The sequence below is a fragment of the Aristolochia californica genome, unplaced genomic scaffold (genome assembly GCF_029961685.1).
Source record: "Aristolochia californica isolate CCGP_79_NKW_82.1479 unplaced genomic scaffold, dmAriCali1.0.hap1 SCAF_13, whole genome shotgun sequence".
Lineage (NCBI taxonomy): Eukaryota > Viridiplantae > Streptophyta > Magnoliopsida > Piperales > Aristolochiaceae > Aristolochia > Aristolochia californica.
Genome location: NW_027181804.1, coordinates 2,364,683 through 2,382,944, shown reverse-complemented (window position 1 = coordinate 2,382,944; position 18,262 = coordinate 2,364,683). Strand labels below are relative to the sequence as shown.

At 37.8% G+C, this 18,262-nt stretch overlaps 2 protein-coding genes across 3 annotated transcripts; both read left to right on the top strand.

The window, feature by feature from the left end:
• The first annotated feature begins 3,444 nt into the window (after positions 1 to 3,444).
• LOC137948748 (protein ALP1-like) lies at positions 3,445 to 5,188 on the top strand. The gene has a single exon (XM_068794907.1). The coding sequence runs from the start codon at positions 3,553 to 3,555 to the stop codon at positions 5,065 to 5,067; it is 1,515 nt and encodes a 504-aa protein (XP_068651008.1). The 5' UTR covers positions 3,445 to 3,552; the 3' UTR covers positions 5,068 to 5,188.
• A 5,828-nt stretch (positions 5,189 to 11,016) lies between these two features.
• LOC137948668 (uncharacterized) lies at positions 11,017 to 15,262 on the top strand. Of its 2 annotated transcripts, none has more exons than XM_068794787.1 (6): positions 11,017 to 11,102; positions 12,010 to 12,147; positions 12,346 to 12,418; positions 12,863 to 13,025; positions 13,193 to 13,234; positions 14,195 to 15,262. In XM_068794787.1, the coding sequence occupies exons 2-6, from the start codon at positions 12,068 to 12,070 to the stop codon at positions 15,073 to 15,075; spliced, it is 1,239 nt and encodes a 412-aa protein (XP_068650888.1). In that variant the 5' UTR covers positions 11,017 to 11,102; positions 12,010 to 12,067; the 3' UTR covers positions 15,076 to 15,262. The 2 variants fall into 2 exon arrangements, with proteins under 2 accessions (XP_068650888.1, XP_068650887.1); XM_068794786.1 differs by having other exon boundaries at positions 11,937 to 12,147.
• The last annotated feature ends 3,000 nt before the right edge of the window (positions 15,263 to 18,262 follow it).

Here is an 18,262-nt window from a genome sequence, read left to right as displayed (position 1 = left end):
AGCTGGAGTCAGCAGACACCGGGTAAACGGCAGTTAGATGGGCCCCAGATTCTGCATCCACATCCAACGAACCCTTCGGCCGGAACCGAGGATCGTTAAACAGCCACTTCGATCCAACGGAGAAGAACGTGTGAGAACACAAACAGTTTTGGATTTCCATTAACTTTTGAGCTGCCTCGAGCTCTGATAAAATAAAAATAAATAAATAAATTGTTTTTTTGTTAACGAATATCATGGAAATTGTTAATTATGTAGCTACTCCTGTTAACATGCCATAAATAGATTTCACGCCGGTGATAGTATTTTCCATTTTGTTATCCCAATAAAAAAATATTTAGACACTCATGATTATATTTATAAATGTTTTGTATCTATGTCTTCCGCTTCTAGCATGCCGTTCTTTTGGGTAGTATTGGATAAGTGTTTAATATTTGGTATCAGAGTGGGCTCCCACGTTGCGAGTTCGAATCCTGACGTGAGCAGACCTAGCGGAGGGGGCGACCTGGCCTATTCGTTATATCTTAAAAAACACGAAAAAAGGGTGAGAAGGTGATGAAGACATGTAATATGTAAGAGATTTAGAATAAAATTAATATTAATTAATTAATTTGGAAATTGATTATTATTCTTTTTCCATAATAATTAATCGAGGATGATAACTCTAAGTTGTGTTTGGAACACATAAAGTGGAGAGAAAAGAAAAGAAAAGGAAAAAGGTTTTTTTTCTTCTTCTCTTGTTTGTGATGTCCATGGAAAATGAGAAAGAAAATAGAAGAGAAATATAGTTCCTCTTGTTTGGATACATGCAGAAAATTGAAAAGAAAATAAAATTAATATTATTTTTGAGTTTTGATTAAAATTTTCTACTCTTGTTTCTCTTTCTTTTCTTTTATCTCTAAATTCCATGTTTTTTTTAGGTTGTGTTTGGAACACAAAAAAGTGAAAAGAAAAAAGAAAAAAAGAAAATAGGTTTTTTTTTCTCCTGTTTGGATGCCCATGGAAAATGAGAGAGAAAATGTAAGAGAAATGTAGTTTCTCTTGTTTGGATACACATAAAAAATAAAAAATAAAAGAAAATTAGTAATTTTTTCAAATTTTGATGATTAAATTTTTTTCTCAAGTTTCTATTTTTTTTTCTTTTCTCCACAAATTGCATTATTTTGTGAGAGAAAATTTATTTACTAATTTTCTCTCATTAGAGAAAGTAGGTTTCTCTCATATTTTATTTTCTCTAACCCCTAAATATTTTTCCTAGGATACATATTTCCAATAAACATTCAGATAAAATCTTATTAGGGCCTCAGTAGAAAATCACATGAATTTTTTTAGAAAATTTCAAAGAAAACTAAATGGACCTGTAATTGCCTTTTCTAGGGAAATAAATATAAATTAATAATCAATCTCATATATTACCATAGTTATTTGATAAAATTTCATTAAAATAAAATATTAAATACAAAATGGCCTTGAAAATTTAGCTTGTGCTAAAAGTATCACAACATCAATCTTCAAACACTAATTCAAAAAAATGTCCATACGGTTTTTCAACCCATCTTGGCAAAAAAAATCATACATGAAAAATTATAGTAAGAATTTTCAGAGAATATGAGGCACTAATAGTCTTTGGAAACGTATTTCTACTAAAAACTATATTTCCAACGTTTCATAGAAAAACCATTAAGAGGGTCATAAAAAATCTATGTTGTTAAACACAGGAAAAATACTTTCTCCTCTTTTCTTTCTTTTATGTGATTTCTAAATATGCTCTTAGTGAATATTCAGAGTCAGTCAAATGTTTCTTTATATTCTAGAATCATAAATATCATTGAACTACATAATATTTTAAAAATTCCAGCCCGTAAATTTAGCTCTCAATTCTTTTCCTTATGTGGTGTTATTATTGAAAGAGATTCAAAAGTTATCCGTTTAGTATCGAGAGAGTGGAGGCGGCACGAATTGGACCCTCAAATCCATTTATTCAAAAAATCATGATGGGGTTAGAACCAAATAGATAAAAATAAAATAAAAAAATAAAAATTATATCAATTTAAATAATAATAATTATGAAAAATTTAAAATTACCTCATTATATTTGTGGAGAAATTATAAATTATAATTTTATAAGGAGTTTCTTCACCTCATAAGCGAATGTTTAAAAACGTCAACTAAGGGGACAAAAGCGCGACTTATTAGAGTTTAGATCCCGCCGAAAAGCTCCAATTATTATTCCATGTGCCCACCGCAGGCCACGTGGCAACGCGTTTTCGGGCAATGTTTACCCGACAGAAGGCGACACGAAATAACTGACGCCCGCCTTATGCAATGCTTACGTCATTTTCTCCTCTACGCAGTTCTTTTCGCCACGTGGCCCCAATGTCCACTCGCTTACTCCCTCGACAGCGACCTTCTCATTTTCGGATCACCCAAGAGCCACGCCGTCACAATCGGACCCCACCCACCACCTGGCGGTGGGCTCACCCAAGTACGTCTACAAGAATTACGAAGACGCCACTGCCGCTTGTTACGGAGCCACGCGGCTTGAGATATGACAACACAACGAGTGCACATTTTACTAATCCGCGGCGCCATCAGCAATAAAATCGCGTTGGTGGGCCACGTCTTTTTATTGAATCTCCACCGTTGATTCCAACAGGGGCCTAAGGGCGTGAATATCTTCTTGTTAATCAAGATCCTTAAAGACTAATTGAGGACCTAATTCGACCGGCCCCGCTACATTCGGATAAGGGTCGGTTCGCTCATTAAAAAAACCTCGGTTGAGAGTATAAAATTATTATTGTTGTCAATACAAGATCCGGTTCAACCAGATTTGAATTGGAAGGTTGGTCCGGTCAATAAGAAATTTTAATATTTAATATTTTTAGTTGGAGGGAATTTTCGAAGAGAAAACCAAAAGTGCCCAAAATATTCGGGGAGGAATCAAGGCAGCAGCCGCCGCCGCCGCATGTTTTGAAACGTCCAATTGGCGGTTTGGAGGGTAATTAAATTATTATTAAGGGGTAAGAAAGAAGAGAAGGCACGTGTAGCACAGAACGGGCAACGGGTTTGTTCCGATATTTGACCACAAATTCAACACTCTTAGTTGCGCCGAGTAAGGGTTTAAAAAATAAAAAAGCTGTGCTGTTTTAAGCCGACACGTGGCAACGAGGAGGAGAAAGGTGAAGCGTGTATTGCATTGGAGTAGTCGGATTGACCAGATGCGGACAAAAATTCAACGTTGATTATGTGGTTTATGGACGAAAATGCCCCTAGAGAGTAACCGCGTTGCGCTCGATTTCCTTGAAGCTGCCTCGGCCGAGGAGCCGTGTTCACACAACCGCGGGGAAGGGAGATATATAAAGGGAATGCCCGGTGCCCACCGTTTTCAGCTCGGAGACTCGTCCGCTTCGACGACATTCGACATTCGACTTTCGACATTCGCTCTGTTTCATCTTCCCTGCTTTCGTTATCAAACAAAGGTAGATTTTAACGGAGTTGGTTCGATTTGATTAATCGATTCAGTCTCTTGTGTGTGAGTGTGTGTGTTGAGTATATATGAAAATCAATCCGACGGAGGGGAACAATCTGTCTCTCCCCTCCCAAGACGACTTCTCCTCCTTCTTCGCCTCCCTGGACGATTCTCTCTTGTTCGACTCATTCATGCCGAGGAAGAAGCGGAAGGCGGCGGAGGAGAAGTCGCCGGAGAGCAAGGTGAAGACGATTAGCCATTTGGTGTCTTCGCTGCTGATGATGGACGAGGAGGAGAGGTCGCAGCAGTGTGAATTGGAGAAGGCGGAGGAGTTCGAAAAGAGTGTTTTGGATTCGACTCATAATTTGAAAACTCAGGCCATGTTACAGTATTACTCTCAATGTCAGGACCATTTTTCTGAGACGCTGGTGGAGAAGAACCAGTTCAGGGCGAAGCGAGGGAGGATGGCGGCGATGGCAGCCGCGACGGCGGCGGTGGCGGCGGAGGGGGGTGATGTGGCGTTGCAGCAGCAGCAGCAGCAGAGGCGGCTGTGGGTTAAGAACCGGTCTCGGGCTTGGTGGGACAGCTGCAACCAGCCGGACTACCCGGATTCGGAGTTCCGGCGGGCGTTCCGGATGGGGAGGGCGACGTTCGATATGATTTGCGATGAATTGGCCGAAATTGTAGCAAAAGAGGATACCATGCTCCGAGCGGCGATTCCCGTCTCACAACGGGTGGCGGTCTGTATTTGGCGGCTGGCCACCGGGGAGCCGCTCCGATTGGTCTCGAAGCGATTCGGCCTGGGGATTTCCACCTGTCATAAGCTCGTATTAGAGGTTTGTGCAGCCATTAAAACGCGTTTGATGCCCAAATTCCTCCAGTGGCCGGACGATGAGAGCATTGCCCAAATCCAGCATACATTCGAATCTCTTTCCGGTATACCGAATGTTGTAGGGTCCATGTACACAACACATGTCCCCATTATCGCCCCCAAGATTAGTGTAGCGGCTTATTTCAACAGGCGACACACGGAGCGGAACCAGAAGACTTCTTATTCGATTACTGTACAAGGGGTGGTGAATCCGAAAGGGGTGTTCACGGATGTCTGTATCGGCTGGCCAGGATCGATGCCGGATGATCAGATATTGGAGAAGTCAGCGCTGTACCAGCGGGCGGAGGGCGGCTTGCTGAATGGTATGTGGATTGTGGGGAGCTCCGGCTATCCACTAATGGATTGGGTCTTGGTGCCGTACACTCACCAGCATTTGACGTGGACCCAGCACGCATTCAATGAGAAAATTGGGGAAATTCAGAAAGTTGCCAAAGACGCGTTTGCCAGACTCAAGGGAAGGTGGTCGTGCCTGCAGAAACGGACGGAGGTAAAATTGCAGGATCTCCCGGTGGTCCTCGGGGCGTGCTGTGTGCTACATAATATCTGCGAGATTCGTGGCGAGGAGATGGAGCCAGAGCTGAATTACGAGCTTGTCGACGATGAGATGGTTCCGGAGAGTGGACTCAGGTCGATGAGTTCGATGCAGGCCAGGGACAATATTGCTCACAATCTCTTGCACCATGGACTTGCGGGTACAACCTTCGTGTAACGTTTAAATGGTTATTGGTTTATTCTTTTTCTGCTTCTCCTATTTTGGTTCTTGTTTTTTTCTGTAAAGTGGGAGAATTGTATGGTGTTACACAACGATCTAATAACAGTCAACAATTCAATTTTGGAGCTCCTATTCTGATGTTCTGTGATGTCTAATAATGACTATATGGAAACTCTTTCCCTGTCCGCCTGCAAGAGCTTGTGAGTGAAATAGAGCCACAGAAGCTAGATCAAGTCGAAGAGAAAGGTTGTCACGGGCTGCCAGGCATTATGGGTAGCGAAACAACTGCCGGATTCAAAGTGATGCACTTTGAATGTTAAGTATTTACATTCAGAAGCAGATTTGGGTACTTAGCACCTACAAAGAAATGATATGGGAGATGAATTTCTAAAATTGAGTAGAGAAATGGTGCCCGTTCAGTATCGAATCCCGGATAAAATATCTCGTCATGGTTTTTGTCATTGTTGTTAAACCTTGACTAACTTAATGGCTAAACAAAAGTATTATTGTTAGTCTGTAATGATGAAGGGAGAATCCAGTAAATGCTACTTGAATTAATTTTGCATTGTATAAATTGTCAAATGTAAATAAAGTCTGAACTGAATCCAACCTTGTGCATGGCTACTGTGCTCTGTTTAGGACTGGGTCTCTCCTCTATGAGAACATCCACTTTGCTTATGTCTGATTGGCAGCATTCTCTGAATGTAACCAACACCAAAGTTTGTATATAAGAAAGCATGTTACCAAAGTAGGCAACCATGTACTTGGAGCAAGACTCAAAAAGACTTTAGTGCTCATCTTCCTGTAGGGGCTTCTGCATTTACCAAAAAAAGAAGAAATGTCAAAGATACTCATAGAAACATCTCTCTTTTTAATGTCACTTAAAAAGGAAACCCGTTCACACACAATTATTTCATTAAAATGTTGAATTTCCTCAGTTTCTTAAATTTGTCTTAGTATCCTCAAGAAGGTCCTTGGAGGTTCCCATTCCTAGGAATAAGAGGCACTTGTTCTCTAGTCATTGAGTTCTATATGACATCTTTTATTTGATTTCTCATCCATTAATTATTCTCATTCATGAATTTTGATGTACTTTCCACTCTCATGTTTTAAATAGAATTTTCAAAATTCTGCAATTCGAGGGCCTGTTCCTAAGCAATAAAGCCAATCATTGTTTCACAAAAAAAAAACAGAAGGATAGTTTGCAAACTAGAGATTGTTCTGGCTAGTACAGTAACAATTCATTACGACATTGATGAGTGATGGTATATGTTCTCTACCTATATAACCATCCCAGAAAAGGACATAAAAAGTTACAGAGAAGGTTGCAGGCTCCTCCAGTGCTTTCTTGTATGTTAAAAAGGTCTGATGGAGGGGGAAACACATCATTGCCTTAATGAATCACTTAAAATCAACAACTCTATGGTCTATGTAAGGTTATTGTCATTGTAATTTTTATTTTTTTTGGTCCAGATAGTCATTGTAATTGTACTTTAGGCTTATTAACCATTGAAAGCTTAGTTCTTTGTGTTTGTGTCAGAGAAAATACGACTTCAGGGCCAGGGCTTCCAGAATCTTTCTCTATCCTTACAATAGTTTATATTGAGTATGTAGTTGGAGGATCATTGACTGGAAATAATAAGGTTCCAAAGTGTCATATTTGGTGTTTGAGAAGTGATTGTTGTGCAGATTAAAAAAAGATTGTGAAAGAACATGTTAACTCTCCAGCGGCTAATCTACAAATTCTTGTATTCAATTTATTCAAGTAACCCTTTTCACATTTAATAAAAAAGGTATTAATATGTTCATAGTGTAATTTGAGAGTTTGAACTCTACATTTCTGTATTTGTAGTCATTGTAATCACTTCTAACTCTAACAGACAGTCACAGAAGTGGGTTTTGGTGGAATTCTGCACAAGGAGATCTATGCTTACAAAGGTGTAGCATATTGAATTTGACTGCATGCAATAGTAATGCTGAGGTTTTGGTTGTATTTTATATTGTGTAAGACTCCTTGTCATGCTCGCACAGGCAGCTCTACCCCTTTTGCATGCTTTCACTGATTGGAACATGCTGTCAGCCTTCATGTTGATGAAGTTTAATTTGGCAACTGTATAAGGTACTTGCCATTCCACACTCTTAGAATTTTAAATTGATTCTAATAGCACAAAGAAGTATTTTGTTGATGACTTGTTTTTCCTACTATGCCATGCCTTTTTTGCCATTTTATTTTTTATTGACAACCAGCATGTAAACATGGTGGACAGTCTTCCTGGTTTAAGTCACTTTTGATCGTTTTGTAGTTTATTTATGTTGGGAAGATCATGTGGTTACAGCAACAACCTGTTGGGATAAATTAGAAACTCATGCTCGACCAACTTCTCTTGTTGGAGTATCTGATCAGTACAAGGATAGACCTTTACAGTATCCAGAAAGACAGCCCATGTCCAATCATATGCTTTTTATGGTATAAGACGTAAAATCTAATATCCAATTCTTAGTAGATTTACATTGTAAGATAAAAGTATAGCCACTGATTCTTTTTCAAACAGTTAAAATTCACAGTTTCAATCTAGCAGCTGAACAAGTTCAGGCTTGAGGAGAGTTTTTCACTTTTCCTTAAGACAGGTTTTCTTCAAGTACTGTGCTGTAGACTGGTAAACAGATAAATATTTACATCCAGAAATCTGTGCTGTAGTTCAAGTCCAGTGTTGAATAATCTCTAATTTAATTATACTGATTAATTAATTTCTTAAAAACTATGCTAATCAAGTTCAGACATGATACAACCAAAATTCTGACAAATTCACATTATTAAAAATAAGACACTTTCTGCTCTCAATGAAAAGAAGAAACTTGCATAGAGTTACTGTTAATATGTCTTTATATAGAAAGCTAAGTCTTCAGGTATTTGAGCTTTTCATTTTTGTTATATATGGTTCCTTTGTGAAATTCTATTATCAACAGTTTTCTTCAACGTAGATGGTGATTCAGGTATCATGATTCATGAGCTAAGTGCAACCAAGATGGAGCCCTATCAGATAAATTTTTTAGAAATCTAACAGTCATATTGGATAGGATTTCCTGCTCAGGATTTGGATTGAGGCCTGCTATTTCAAACCATCCTTTGCTTGGATTTGTAGGATCTCTTTTGTTCCTTAATTGATTGCATAATTGTTCTATAATCCCACATAGAGTAAAGCGTATCATTCTTTGAATGTATGAAAAGGAACAGGTCAGCTTCTAAGGTTAAAAGTCTAGTTAGTGACTTATTATTTTTTATTTACTTTAACTGCAAATTTTTATTTATCTGTTCAGTGGCTTCCTCTTATGCTTCTCTTTCCAAGGGAAATAACACTCTTCCCAACTCCTCCTGATGGCTTGCTCATTTATTGGCCCCTCCCCAAAGATTAAGACCTTCATGTGGCATGTTCTCAAATGAAGGATCCTTACTTGTCACCAGCTATGTCAGTGAGGATCCTGTCCAGCTGTTGTAAATGGCACCTTGTGATAATGCCATGGAAACCATAGATCACTGTCTTCGTGTTGCCCTTTTGCAGCTGAAGCTTGGAGGTATTTTTATTAGGTTTGGCCTCTCATTATGCTTTCCTGCTACACTTGCTGAGTTGCTGGCTGAAATCACTTCTATGCCTTTTCTTGTCTCACAATTGCTCTCTCGGTGCTGTTACAGGGGAAAAGATTATGCACATGGTTCTCTCTTGGGCCCAGCTTACAGAGCTATACAGGGGCTTCAGTGAGACTAAACTGGAGGAATCATGCTACTTGCTGTCCTAGGCCCATTTCTAGTGTTGTGAAAATTTCTCATCACTGATGATCAATGAGGGGGATTTGATGGTTGTTACCTCTTGGGGCAAGGTCTCCTCTGATCCTTCTTGGAGATTTGATGGTCATTTTTTACACATTGCTGATATGGTTGAGCATATTCAATCACTGTGCTCACATTCCTTGCTTGGTGAACTCCATTTCAGTCTCTTGCTGAGGAAGTGGCTTCTGATCAACATCTTGTTGGTCTCTTCTCTGTTTTTTCTTTTGTTTTGCTCAATAAAATCTGGCATCGTTAAAAAAAAAATTATATATGCATCTCAAGTAGTCTAAAATTATGTTGCCTTATTCGGCAAGGCGATATGGGTTCTGTTCAATTACTATAAAAAATTATGTTTGTTAAGGAATAGTCCTACATGGATTAGTGAGTACAAATATCTTTAGTTTATTAGCTGGGAAAGAGGTTTCCTAAATTGATTAGTCATTTTGGGATGGGCTTTGGACCCAACTTCACATGGTATCAAAGCGGGTACTCATATGTAGGCCTACACCTAAATAATCCATTTGTAGAGCCACAAAAGAGGGTTTACACCTAAACTATCTACTTGTAGAGCCACAAAAAAGGGCCTACACCTAAATTATCCACTTATAGAGCCATAAAAGAGGGCCTACATGTGAGGGGAAGTATTAAGGAATAGTCCCACATAGATTAATGAGTACAAAGATCTTTAGTTTACTAGCTGGGAAATAGGTTACCTAAGTTGGCTAATCATTTTGGGATGGGCCTTAGATCCAACTTCACAGTGTTTCTGTTCAACTGATAAACAATATCACTGGGTACCTCAGTTTGCTCTTTAATAGCCTTGCAACTGTATGTTTATGGTCACACAAAAAAAAAAATTCATTATTTACCATTTTAAATTAATTAAAGAATCAATGTCCTAAAAAAAGAATCAATATCCAAATTATGTCCAATTAGATTTTGTAGTCCAACTATAAGATTTATCATTACAATCTGAATTTTACCCTCTTCCTGTTTCTTAGGGTTGTGCACTGTTCCATTCTGACCATCTCAACTTTGGCAACTCAGACTTACTTCAACCGGCAGATTTTATTTGACAATTTGAGTACATGGGATCTTCAGCTGAGACCTTTATCTGCAGGTACAATTTTGGTATTGGTACCTTTTGGACTTGCTAAGGGATGCTTGTAAGACAAATAAAAAGCTGTTACTTAGTATTACAGCCCCAGTTTGCATCCAGTCTTAGTGAACTAAATGCTTGATTTCTTCTTCAAAATCAGCATTCATCTGCAGGACTACATGGTGTACAAACAAACTTGTTACTAGAAATTTGATAGATATGTGGGCATTGCTAAAGATGAGTCCTCTCTGAAGTGATCAACCCAAATATTTATGAATGGAATAGAAGAGGAATGGACTGACTGAGTGAAGTTTAATGAAGCAGAATTTCTCAGCTTGCCTTAAGGTGATGGAAAGTGCTTCCCAGCCAAATTTTGTCTTGCCTTTTGCTTTTGTCAAATCATAGTCTAAATGCTGCTTGAAGAGCAATGAATCTTGGAAAGAGCTGTCATTGCATGATCTGTTTCTGCCCTTGAGAGAATCTAGGTCTAAGGCGACACTTCTGCAGCTTCAAGACTGTAATGGAAGGGGAGATAACGTGTAACAAGGTTCTCGCAGGAGCAATTCTGGGCATTGCAGTTAACATTGGGTCTTTTGATAGGAAAGAAGAACTCTCCATGAATCAATCTCATCACTAAGTCAAAGAAGTGTAACTATGAGAATTCCTCCTCTGTGTTATAAACCCTTTTAAATTTACCATGAATTATCTGCAGCTGAAAGGCTCCAAGCAGATAAAGAGTAAGATCACCCATAACAATAGGCTCATCAGTTATTTTCTTATTAAGGCTCCTTCTCATTCTATAACAGCCAACATGAGAAGTTTAAAAATAACCTAAGTTTTTATTAATGAGAATTTGATTATTATTAATAAAAAATTAGTTAGTAAATAAGAAAATTTTAAACATTATCTTATTTTTATTAACTAATTTAAAAAAAAAATTAAAATTATTTTTCGAATGGTTCCAAACTAGCTCTTAGGACTTATAACTGGACTTGAGAGTCACCCAGTATCGAAGTGATCAGTTCGACTCCCCGACCGACATTAAATCCTCGGGTATTCTCCCAAAAGCGTCTTCCTCTTCTCGAGGGTTCCGTCCTCCATCTACAGGTGATACTCCTCTCCTTCCCCTCACTCTCCTTCTCTCCCTCCTTCGCCCTCTCCTCCCTCATCTCCATTCCTATCGTTGGGGGACGGAGATGGTGATGTAGTCTCGGGTTCAGATACTTGGTCGCGAGGGGTGTCCGAGGGCGTTTTGGAGAAGTCATTGCGTTGGTTTCTGGGCGGTTCAGAGCCTACTCTAAGCTCTTTGTTCATATGTATTACATTTTTTGCTTGGTTAATGATTATTCTGTTCACCTTGCTAAAATGCATCTAGAAGATAGGATGTAACCTCTGATTGCAGCAAATGAGGCGGACTGTACATTGGATATTTTAATATACTCAAATGCCTTAGTTGTATTCTAAACCTAGCCTGCCATACTCAGTGATTTATATGGATTTTGAAAGAGAACTTATATTTGTTAAGGGTGCTCAACTAGTTTCTCTCATTGTTAATATTTAACATTTGGCATGTCGTATCGGCTTAGTTTCTGTTGATTTGATGGGGTTTATGACTCGAAAATACCTTTCTATTTAGGGTAGGTGAATAAGATCTTTAAGCCAAAAATATCAGTCCAGTAAAATCCCTTTTGGAGGCATTTTATTGTATGACATGAACTGAAAATTATTAACTTGTTTTACTCCTATGTCTGGAACATTATTCTAGTCCTTAGTTGTTAATTTTCTTTTCAACTTTCTATATATTTTCAAACAACAGAAATCATGTTCATTGCTAAACCTTATTCCTCTTTATTTTGTTTTGTCTTCCTTCTCTCTAGAATTTTAATTTGGAATGTAAAATTAACATTTGGATATTTTTTTTTCTTTTTCTTCTTAATGTAGAAACTTGATAAAGCAAACACAGTTAAGCTGAGCTTATGTCCAACAGCTTGTCTTGATTTACCTCCAAGCACAGGTCTGGCTCCAATAAACAAGTGCGGGACAAGGTTAAGCTGAGACCAAGCTTGTTGGTCATGATGGAGGAGATGACCGTATCAGACAATGCACCAAAGGCATTTCCGTCACCACCAGAGACCCGGATAATATGTCGGGTGTAAGTGCTGACTCTCTCTCCTTTTCTTTTGTACCTTTTAACATCTGTACTAAAGAAGTAAGCTTTAGCTGCTTAGTTGTCTAAGATGCTTCATTGTTTCTTACAAGTTTTATGTCCTGCATTTGTCCTGCTGCATGGAGCATTAGCTTTAATATTTTAACGCAAATCTTAATGTAGAATTTCTTTCCCTGCTTGTAGCTGTGAGAAGCAATTTTCTCAATATACCTGTCCTCGCTGCAACACTCGCTATTGCTCTCTTCCATGCTACAAGGTATTAGTGTGCCTGACGAGTAAAAGATTGACTTGAAGTTATTTTCTAGTTTCCTTCTGTTATTCTTTTTATATTGGAACTTATGCATGGATTTGCTCTGCTACTGTGAAATTAAGACATAATTTTAGGTATCTTCCCAATATTTTGAGACTTGCTTTCTTCTGCTCGTTACAAAATTGGTTTATGATATTCTTATGATTCTGTAATGGAGTGGCTAGGATCTGATGGATGCAGGCCATTATTTACATTAACCAAAGTACAAAACAGTTTAAACCAATAAAATTCATGAAATGATTTTGTATATTTAGTATGCATGAAACTATTAATTCCTAATAGTTTCTGAAAGATCATTCTTAACCATACCTTTCTTACTTTTGAAAATCCAATACCTTTTTGTATAGCAGACTGTTGGCCTGAGGCTTACTTCTTTGCTTAATCTCTCAGAATCATAGCCTTCACTGCACAGAGTCTTTCATGCGTGAGAATGTAGAGGAGGAACTGAGGCAAATAAAGCCTGAAGAAGAGACCAAGCAAAAAATGTTAGAGATACTCAAGCGCTTTAACTCAGAAGAAGCAGAAGAAGTTGATTCCTTTGATGATGGAGATGGTAAAACTATCTTAATGGCTTAGTTCCATGCTTTAGACTATTCTGTAGATTCTTGCCTATATTAATGCAGTTTTTCTCCTGTCTAACAAAGAGAAAACTTGGAGCTTCTAGTCTACAATTATGTTATGTTTTAATAGTTCTTACATTACCATTTTTCATTTCTGTAGGTTTCATGCTGTCTGAGGAGACTATTCAGAAATTTCTGTCAGGTACACACATTTGAGAGTTTTTTACTCTCAATTCTCGATTAGTAGGTTTATCTGTTTGATTAATTCATATCTGTACAAGTTCTTATATTGGTTCTGCACTTCTAACCTGATATGTGAATATTAGGAATATTGATCTGTTGAACATGCATCACAACAAAAGCAGGTGACAATAATATAACTTGTTAACAAGTAAAATTAAACAGTTTGAATTATGTTCTCTCTTAATGTAGAATGAATTAGACCTGTCTTTTAATTTTTTTTATTTTTGCAGTAATAAAATTTCGTTTTAGTAGTTTTCATGACAGAAAACTTATATTTTTATTACAAACAATATTGCCAGATGCTTCTTAGTTTTTCCCTTCTTTGTGCTTCATCTGACGACTCTCTCTCTCTCTCTCTCTCTCTCTTGTAAACATGCTTGCATACACTTACATAGTATTGACACGATGATGAGACTTCTGCTTCAGTTTTTGTATGAAGGTGTATAAAAGGCTGTTAATACTCGATGTGTTGACTTCATCAGCATTGGTGCTAAGTGCGAGGGAGTGTCAGTACACATCCTTATTAGCTCATACTATGCTTCTGTTGTGTACAACCTTCTTCCCTGAGTTCTGATGTATAATCCCAGATTGGATTGACCCAAAGTGAGAGAAAGTAAAAAAATAAAGAGAAAGTGAGGAGGTTGTAATTTTGAAAAGCCTTGTTTTCTACTAAAAAATTCTTTAATTTCTTTTTTCCTTTTCTCTTGATTTATGCTTAACCGAAAAGGACATAAGAATCTAAAAAAAAATACTATTGCTTAAGCAATAGCAATAGAATTTTCAAATAAATTTTCAACTTGCAGAAATGTTTCAGGCTTTGTTTGTCCAAACTCTAGGGTTAACTTTCTTATGATACCACCTTATTAATACATGACTCTGTTTCTGTTTTATTTGCTTAGTGTTTATTCTCTTTCCCCAGGAAATCAAGTTAACCCGGAAGACCTATCTCCTGAAGAAATGAAACACTTCCAAAGAGCAATAGCATCTGGGCAATTGAGCAAGATGATAGAGCCATGGACACCTTGGTGGTTGAAGCTTTCTGCAAAAGCAATATACCTCAGTCATGATGGAGCTCAGCTGATTAGACCAGTTCTAAGTGGCCAAGAAACATCAATTGCATCAGATGACAACTCAGAAGGCCAGTTTGGCGAAATTCCACTGGGCCCTGAAGCTCCACTCGCGCCACTTAGCAAGTTAATAAAGTCAGAACCATCTCCATTTTTAGCTGTTCACTTGGTTGACATCATATACAGTTACTGTTTCACCCTTCGACTTTATAATGGGGTTTGGCAATCTGATGCTCTGGGTGCAGCCATGGTAATACTTAGTATCTCATCTGTATTAGGTGAAAGCAGCCAGCCAGAAACAGTGGGTGAAGCTTTGATGAGCTGTTTGGAGAAGTCTTGCTCTCCATCTTACAGACATATGGGCGGGTTTCAGTTTGGATTATGCGTCATGGAGGATGTAATAAGGTTACTTTCTCTGAGCGGCAACGCTCTAGTTTGTGCGCTCAGTGATCTTCAGAGGTTGATACAGTCTGGAGAAAAGGAACTAAAATCAGAGAAACAGCGACATCATAAGAAAGGGGAAGCAAGTAAGCTGAGGCTTGCTGAGCGGAAAGTGTATTTTATAATGTGCTGGGTTCATGAACAACCAGGGGAGGCATGGTCATCTTTGGCTATGATTATAGGGACAGAAAAAGCTTCTTTTAGTGCAGCAGAGAGCACGATAGGCAAGCCTGTAGAAATCAAAGCAAGTTTGAATCCCAAAACAAAGGGTCTGATTGAAGAGATAAAGTGAGATTTTCTGTACATAAACCAAAGGTATAGAATTAGTTCAACTTCTGGAGGAAATCCCTGGTAGTCTTATTATGACTTTGTGATCTATTAGACTAACCTTTGTACGTAAATGTAATCCTTGTTTATCGTCACCTCTTTGGAAGTAAGCTGGCAACATAAAATAGAAGGGTAGCGTTCTTCACCTAGCAACAGAGAAAACTAAATATTACAAACAAAGAAATTGTCTCAATTCTTGTTTCCCTAGACCTTAAAATAGAAAAATTTTCTGAATTCTATTTCTTGTCGTCTCAACTTTTCTCCTGTGTTTCCTCTCGGATGAGGATATAAATAGAGAGAGATATTGCTTCTTCTCTTCTTGCTGAACTCATCAATTCAAATAGAAGAGGATAAGCATTAGCCAAGTTAATATTTCAATTCACATCTCTCAGTCATGTTGTTCGAAGTAAATTATAGAGAATGCAAGATGGTTTCTGTGGAAATTTGAAGTTTCGACTATCTTGGAAGAGCCAGGTTTAATAAACGGCTACTGATCAGCCACCTTTCTCTCTCTCTCTCTCTCTCTCTCATGTGACTGTCCTCAGCTTGGTGACAGAAGAGAGAGAGCACAGAAGGCTTTTTCTTGCATGAAGCTCATGCAGGAGGCTGTGCGTGCTCTCTCTCTCTCTCTCTCTCTCTCTCTGTCACTTACCTGCTCAGTTTGGAGTTTCCAATACGTGATCAAGTAATCCATATCTGTCATGGAATCCATGGATGGATTCATTTTTCAGTTAACCATTATATAGCCAGACTTAGAAATGGAATTAGGGTTTGATGAATTTTGAGTTCTTGACACAGACAAACAGATTCAAGAAGTCCAGTAAGTCAACTTGATTAACTGAAACTATCTTTTAGAGTCAATTCACAAATACTCGTTTCAGTCCATGCAAGCCATGGACAGTTTCCCTAGATTTTGGAGATCAGTCCATTTATACTCCAGTCTCAGCAAACCCATATCAATGAAGCGGGAATAATTCTTTTTAAAGTCCAATTGTCTAGATTAATTTTTCATCGTTTTTTCGAAAAGAAAATTAAAAGCTTCATACCCTCTTAATCCCCTTCCAGAATCATCATCACAGTGCTGAGTGTCGAAACCAGTTCTCCAATAAATAAGCCATACTTGATTGATAAAGAGAAGCTTAGTAAACTCACATCAAAGAAATTTTTTCTCTTCTTTCTGTCAAAAGAAAGTTTTCATCTGTTACAGAGGAGTACTATGCAGAGGGCCGAAACATACAAGAATCATGCTCGGTGAAAGCCAGCTTCAAGAAACCTTCAACAACTTTCTTGTGAATACTTTACAACTTTACTACCTGTTAGTGTACTGTGTAAGTCAAAGTGAAATCATTTTCACTAGGGAAAGTGGCTCCAAAAGCATTAGTGCACGGTGTAAGTGGGGAGTAAAAGTAAATTTTGCAAGTAATTTACTTTTACTCGTTCAGGTGAAAAAACGTGTGAAAGTGAGTTCACTCCATGAGACGAATAAATTCACTTTTACTCGTCAGTTTCAGTCACACTTGATGCTCGGTTGCCCTCTTCTTTTGGCTCTCATTCTCCTTTTTCCTCTTACTTGCTCTTGCTCTCTCTCTCCTCTACATGGGCTCGTCGTCTATCTGCTCGTGATCGATCGCCTCTCATCTTCCTGTTAACCTTCTCTCCGGTTCTCCTCCACATCCTCATCCCTCCTTGGCTTTTCTTCCTCTTTGCATCCATCTTTCTTCCTCTCACTTTCAATCTATTTTTTTTCTTCCGCCGTCTCTCTTTTCTCTGTTTTCCCCAGCCGTCGTACCTCTCAGAATCTCTAGCCACCCCTCTTTCATAACTTAACCCTAATTCTATCATCTCGACCTTGTTGACCCTCTTTCTAATCTTAATTTATCTCATCTCATTCTGGTTGTCCCTAATCTTGAATCCTCAACCCTAAAATTTTCTCAATTTCTCTAACCTAAACCCTAAATTTCTCATAACCCAAAATTTTTGTAAGCATTTTTAATTATTTTATTCTTATATATTTAATTAATTAATTAATCTCAATTTAACTTTTTAATTATTTATTAATTTATCACAACTTAAAATTTATCTTAGTTTATGAATAAGAAAGTTAAGTACAACTATCTTATAAGAGTTAATAAACTAATTTTATATAACAAAATTATCCCCAAAACATAATGAAATAATTAGTCTTAAACCCATTAAGTTTGTGATTACACTCTACACCCATATTTCTAATGTTTTACTATGTAGAGTTCAAGCTCAAGCTCTTTGGCAGTTGAATTAGATAAAAACACTTGTAAACAGATATAGTAGGGTGTGTTAGTGAGTTGAAAGATTTTCAATTTGGCCCAATCTTGGGTTTATGATTAATTCCTTAATAAAGTGACCCATCCCACAATTTCATTTGGGTTGTGCTTAGTGTAACAAGTTATTAAGTAGTTAAGATGGGATAATTAGTTTCTATCAGGGGCAAAACATTTCACATATCTAATCCCTTGTGCTTAATTGGAAAGCTATTGGGCTATGCAGCATCAAGTGAAGCTTTGAGGCTTTAAAAATGGAGAAACAAAGCTTCTGTTTTGGGCATTTGTAATATCTGAGTAATCAAAACACCCCTTAGTTAGAAATTTCTAAAGCATTTTAGGTTCCAAATAACCCACTGAAGTTGCTGAAAGCCCTATGAGCCATAGTTTATAAATGCATGCAATGGTAGGCTTGCTCAGGTTTTTAAAAATTGAAAATGGAAAGACATACAAACACAATCTCTGGGCACATAAAATATGTGAAGTTGGGTCCAAAATCCATCCCAAAATGATTAACCAACTTAAGAAGTCTCTTTCCCAACTAATAAATTCAAGATTTTTGTACTCAATAATCCATGTGAGACTATTCCTTAACACTCCCCCTCACGTGTAGGCCATCTTTTGTGGCTCTACATGTAGGTTTTGGGTAGAAACCCACATATGAATACCTGCTCTGATATAATGTATAGTTTGGGTCCGAGGTTTATCCCAAAATGACTAGCCAACTAATAAAACTTGAGATTTTTGTACTTACTAATTTATGTAAGACTATTCGTTAAAAGAACAAAGAACATGTCTAAGCACATATAACTTTTGTTTAATAATATCATGATTTTATGTAGAGTGCATTGATGA

Coding starts and splice junctions, on each gene's coding strand:
- LOC137948748 (XM_068794907.1), top strand. CDS start 3,553: ATGAAAATCAATCCGACGGAGGGGAACAATCTGTCTCTCCCCTCCCAA.
- LOC137948668 (XM_068794787.1), top strand. CDS start 12,068: ATGATGGAGGAGATGACCGTATCAGACAATGCACCAAAGGCATTTCCG. Junction 12,148..12,345: donor ACCCGGATAATATGTCGGGT/GTAAGTGCTGAC, acceptor CCCTGCTTGTAG/CTGTGAGAAGCAATTTTCTC. Junction 13,235..14,194: donor TATTCAGAAATTTCTGTCAG/GTACACACATTT, acceptor CTCTTTCCCCAG/GAAATCAAGTTAACCCGGAA.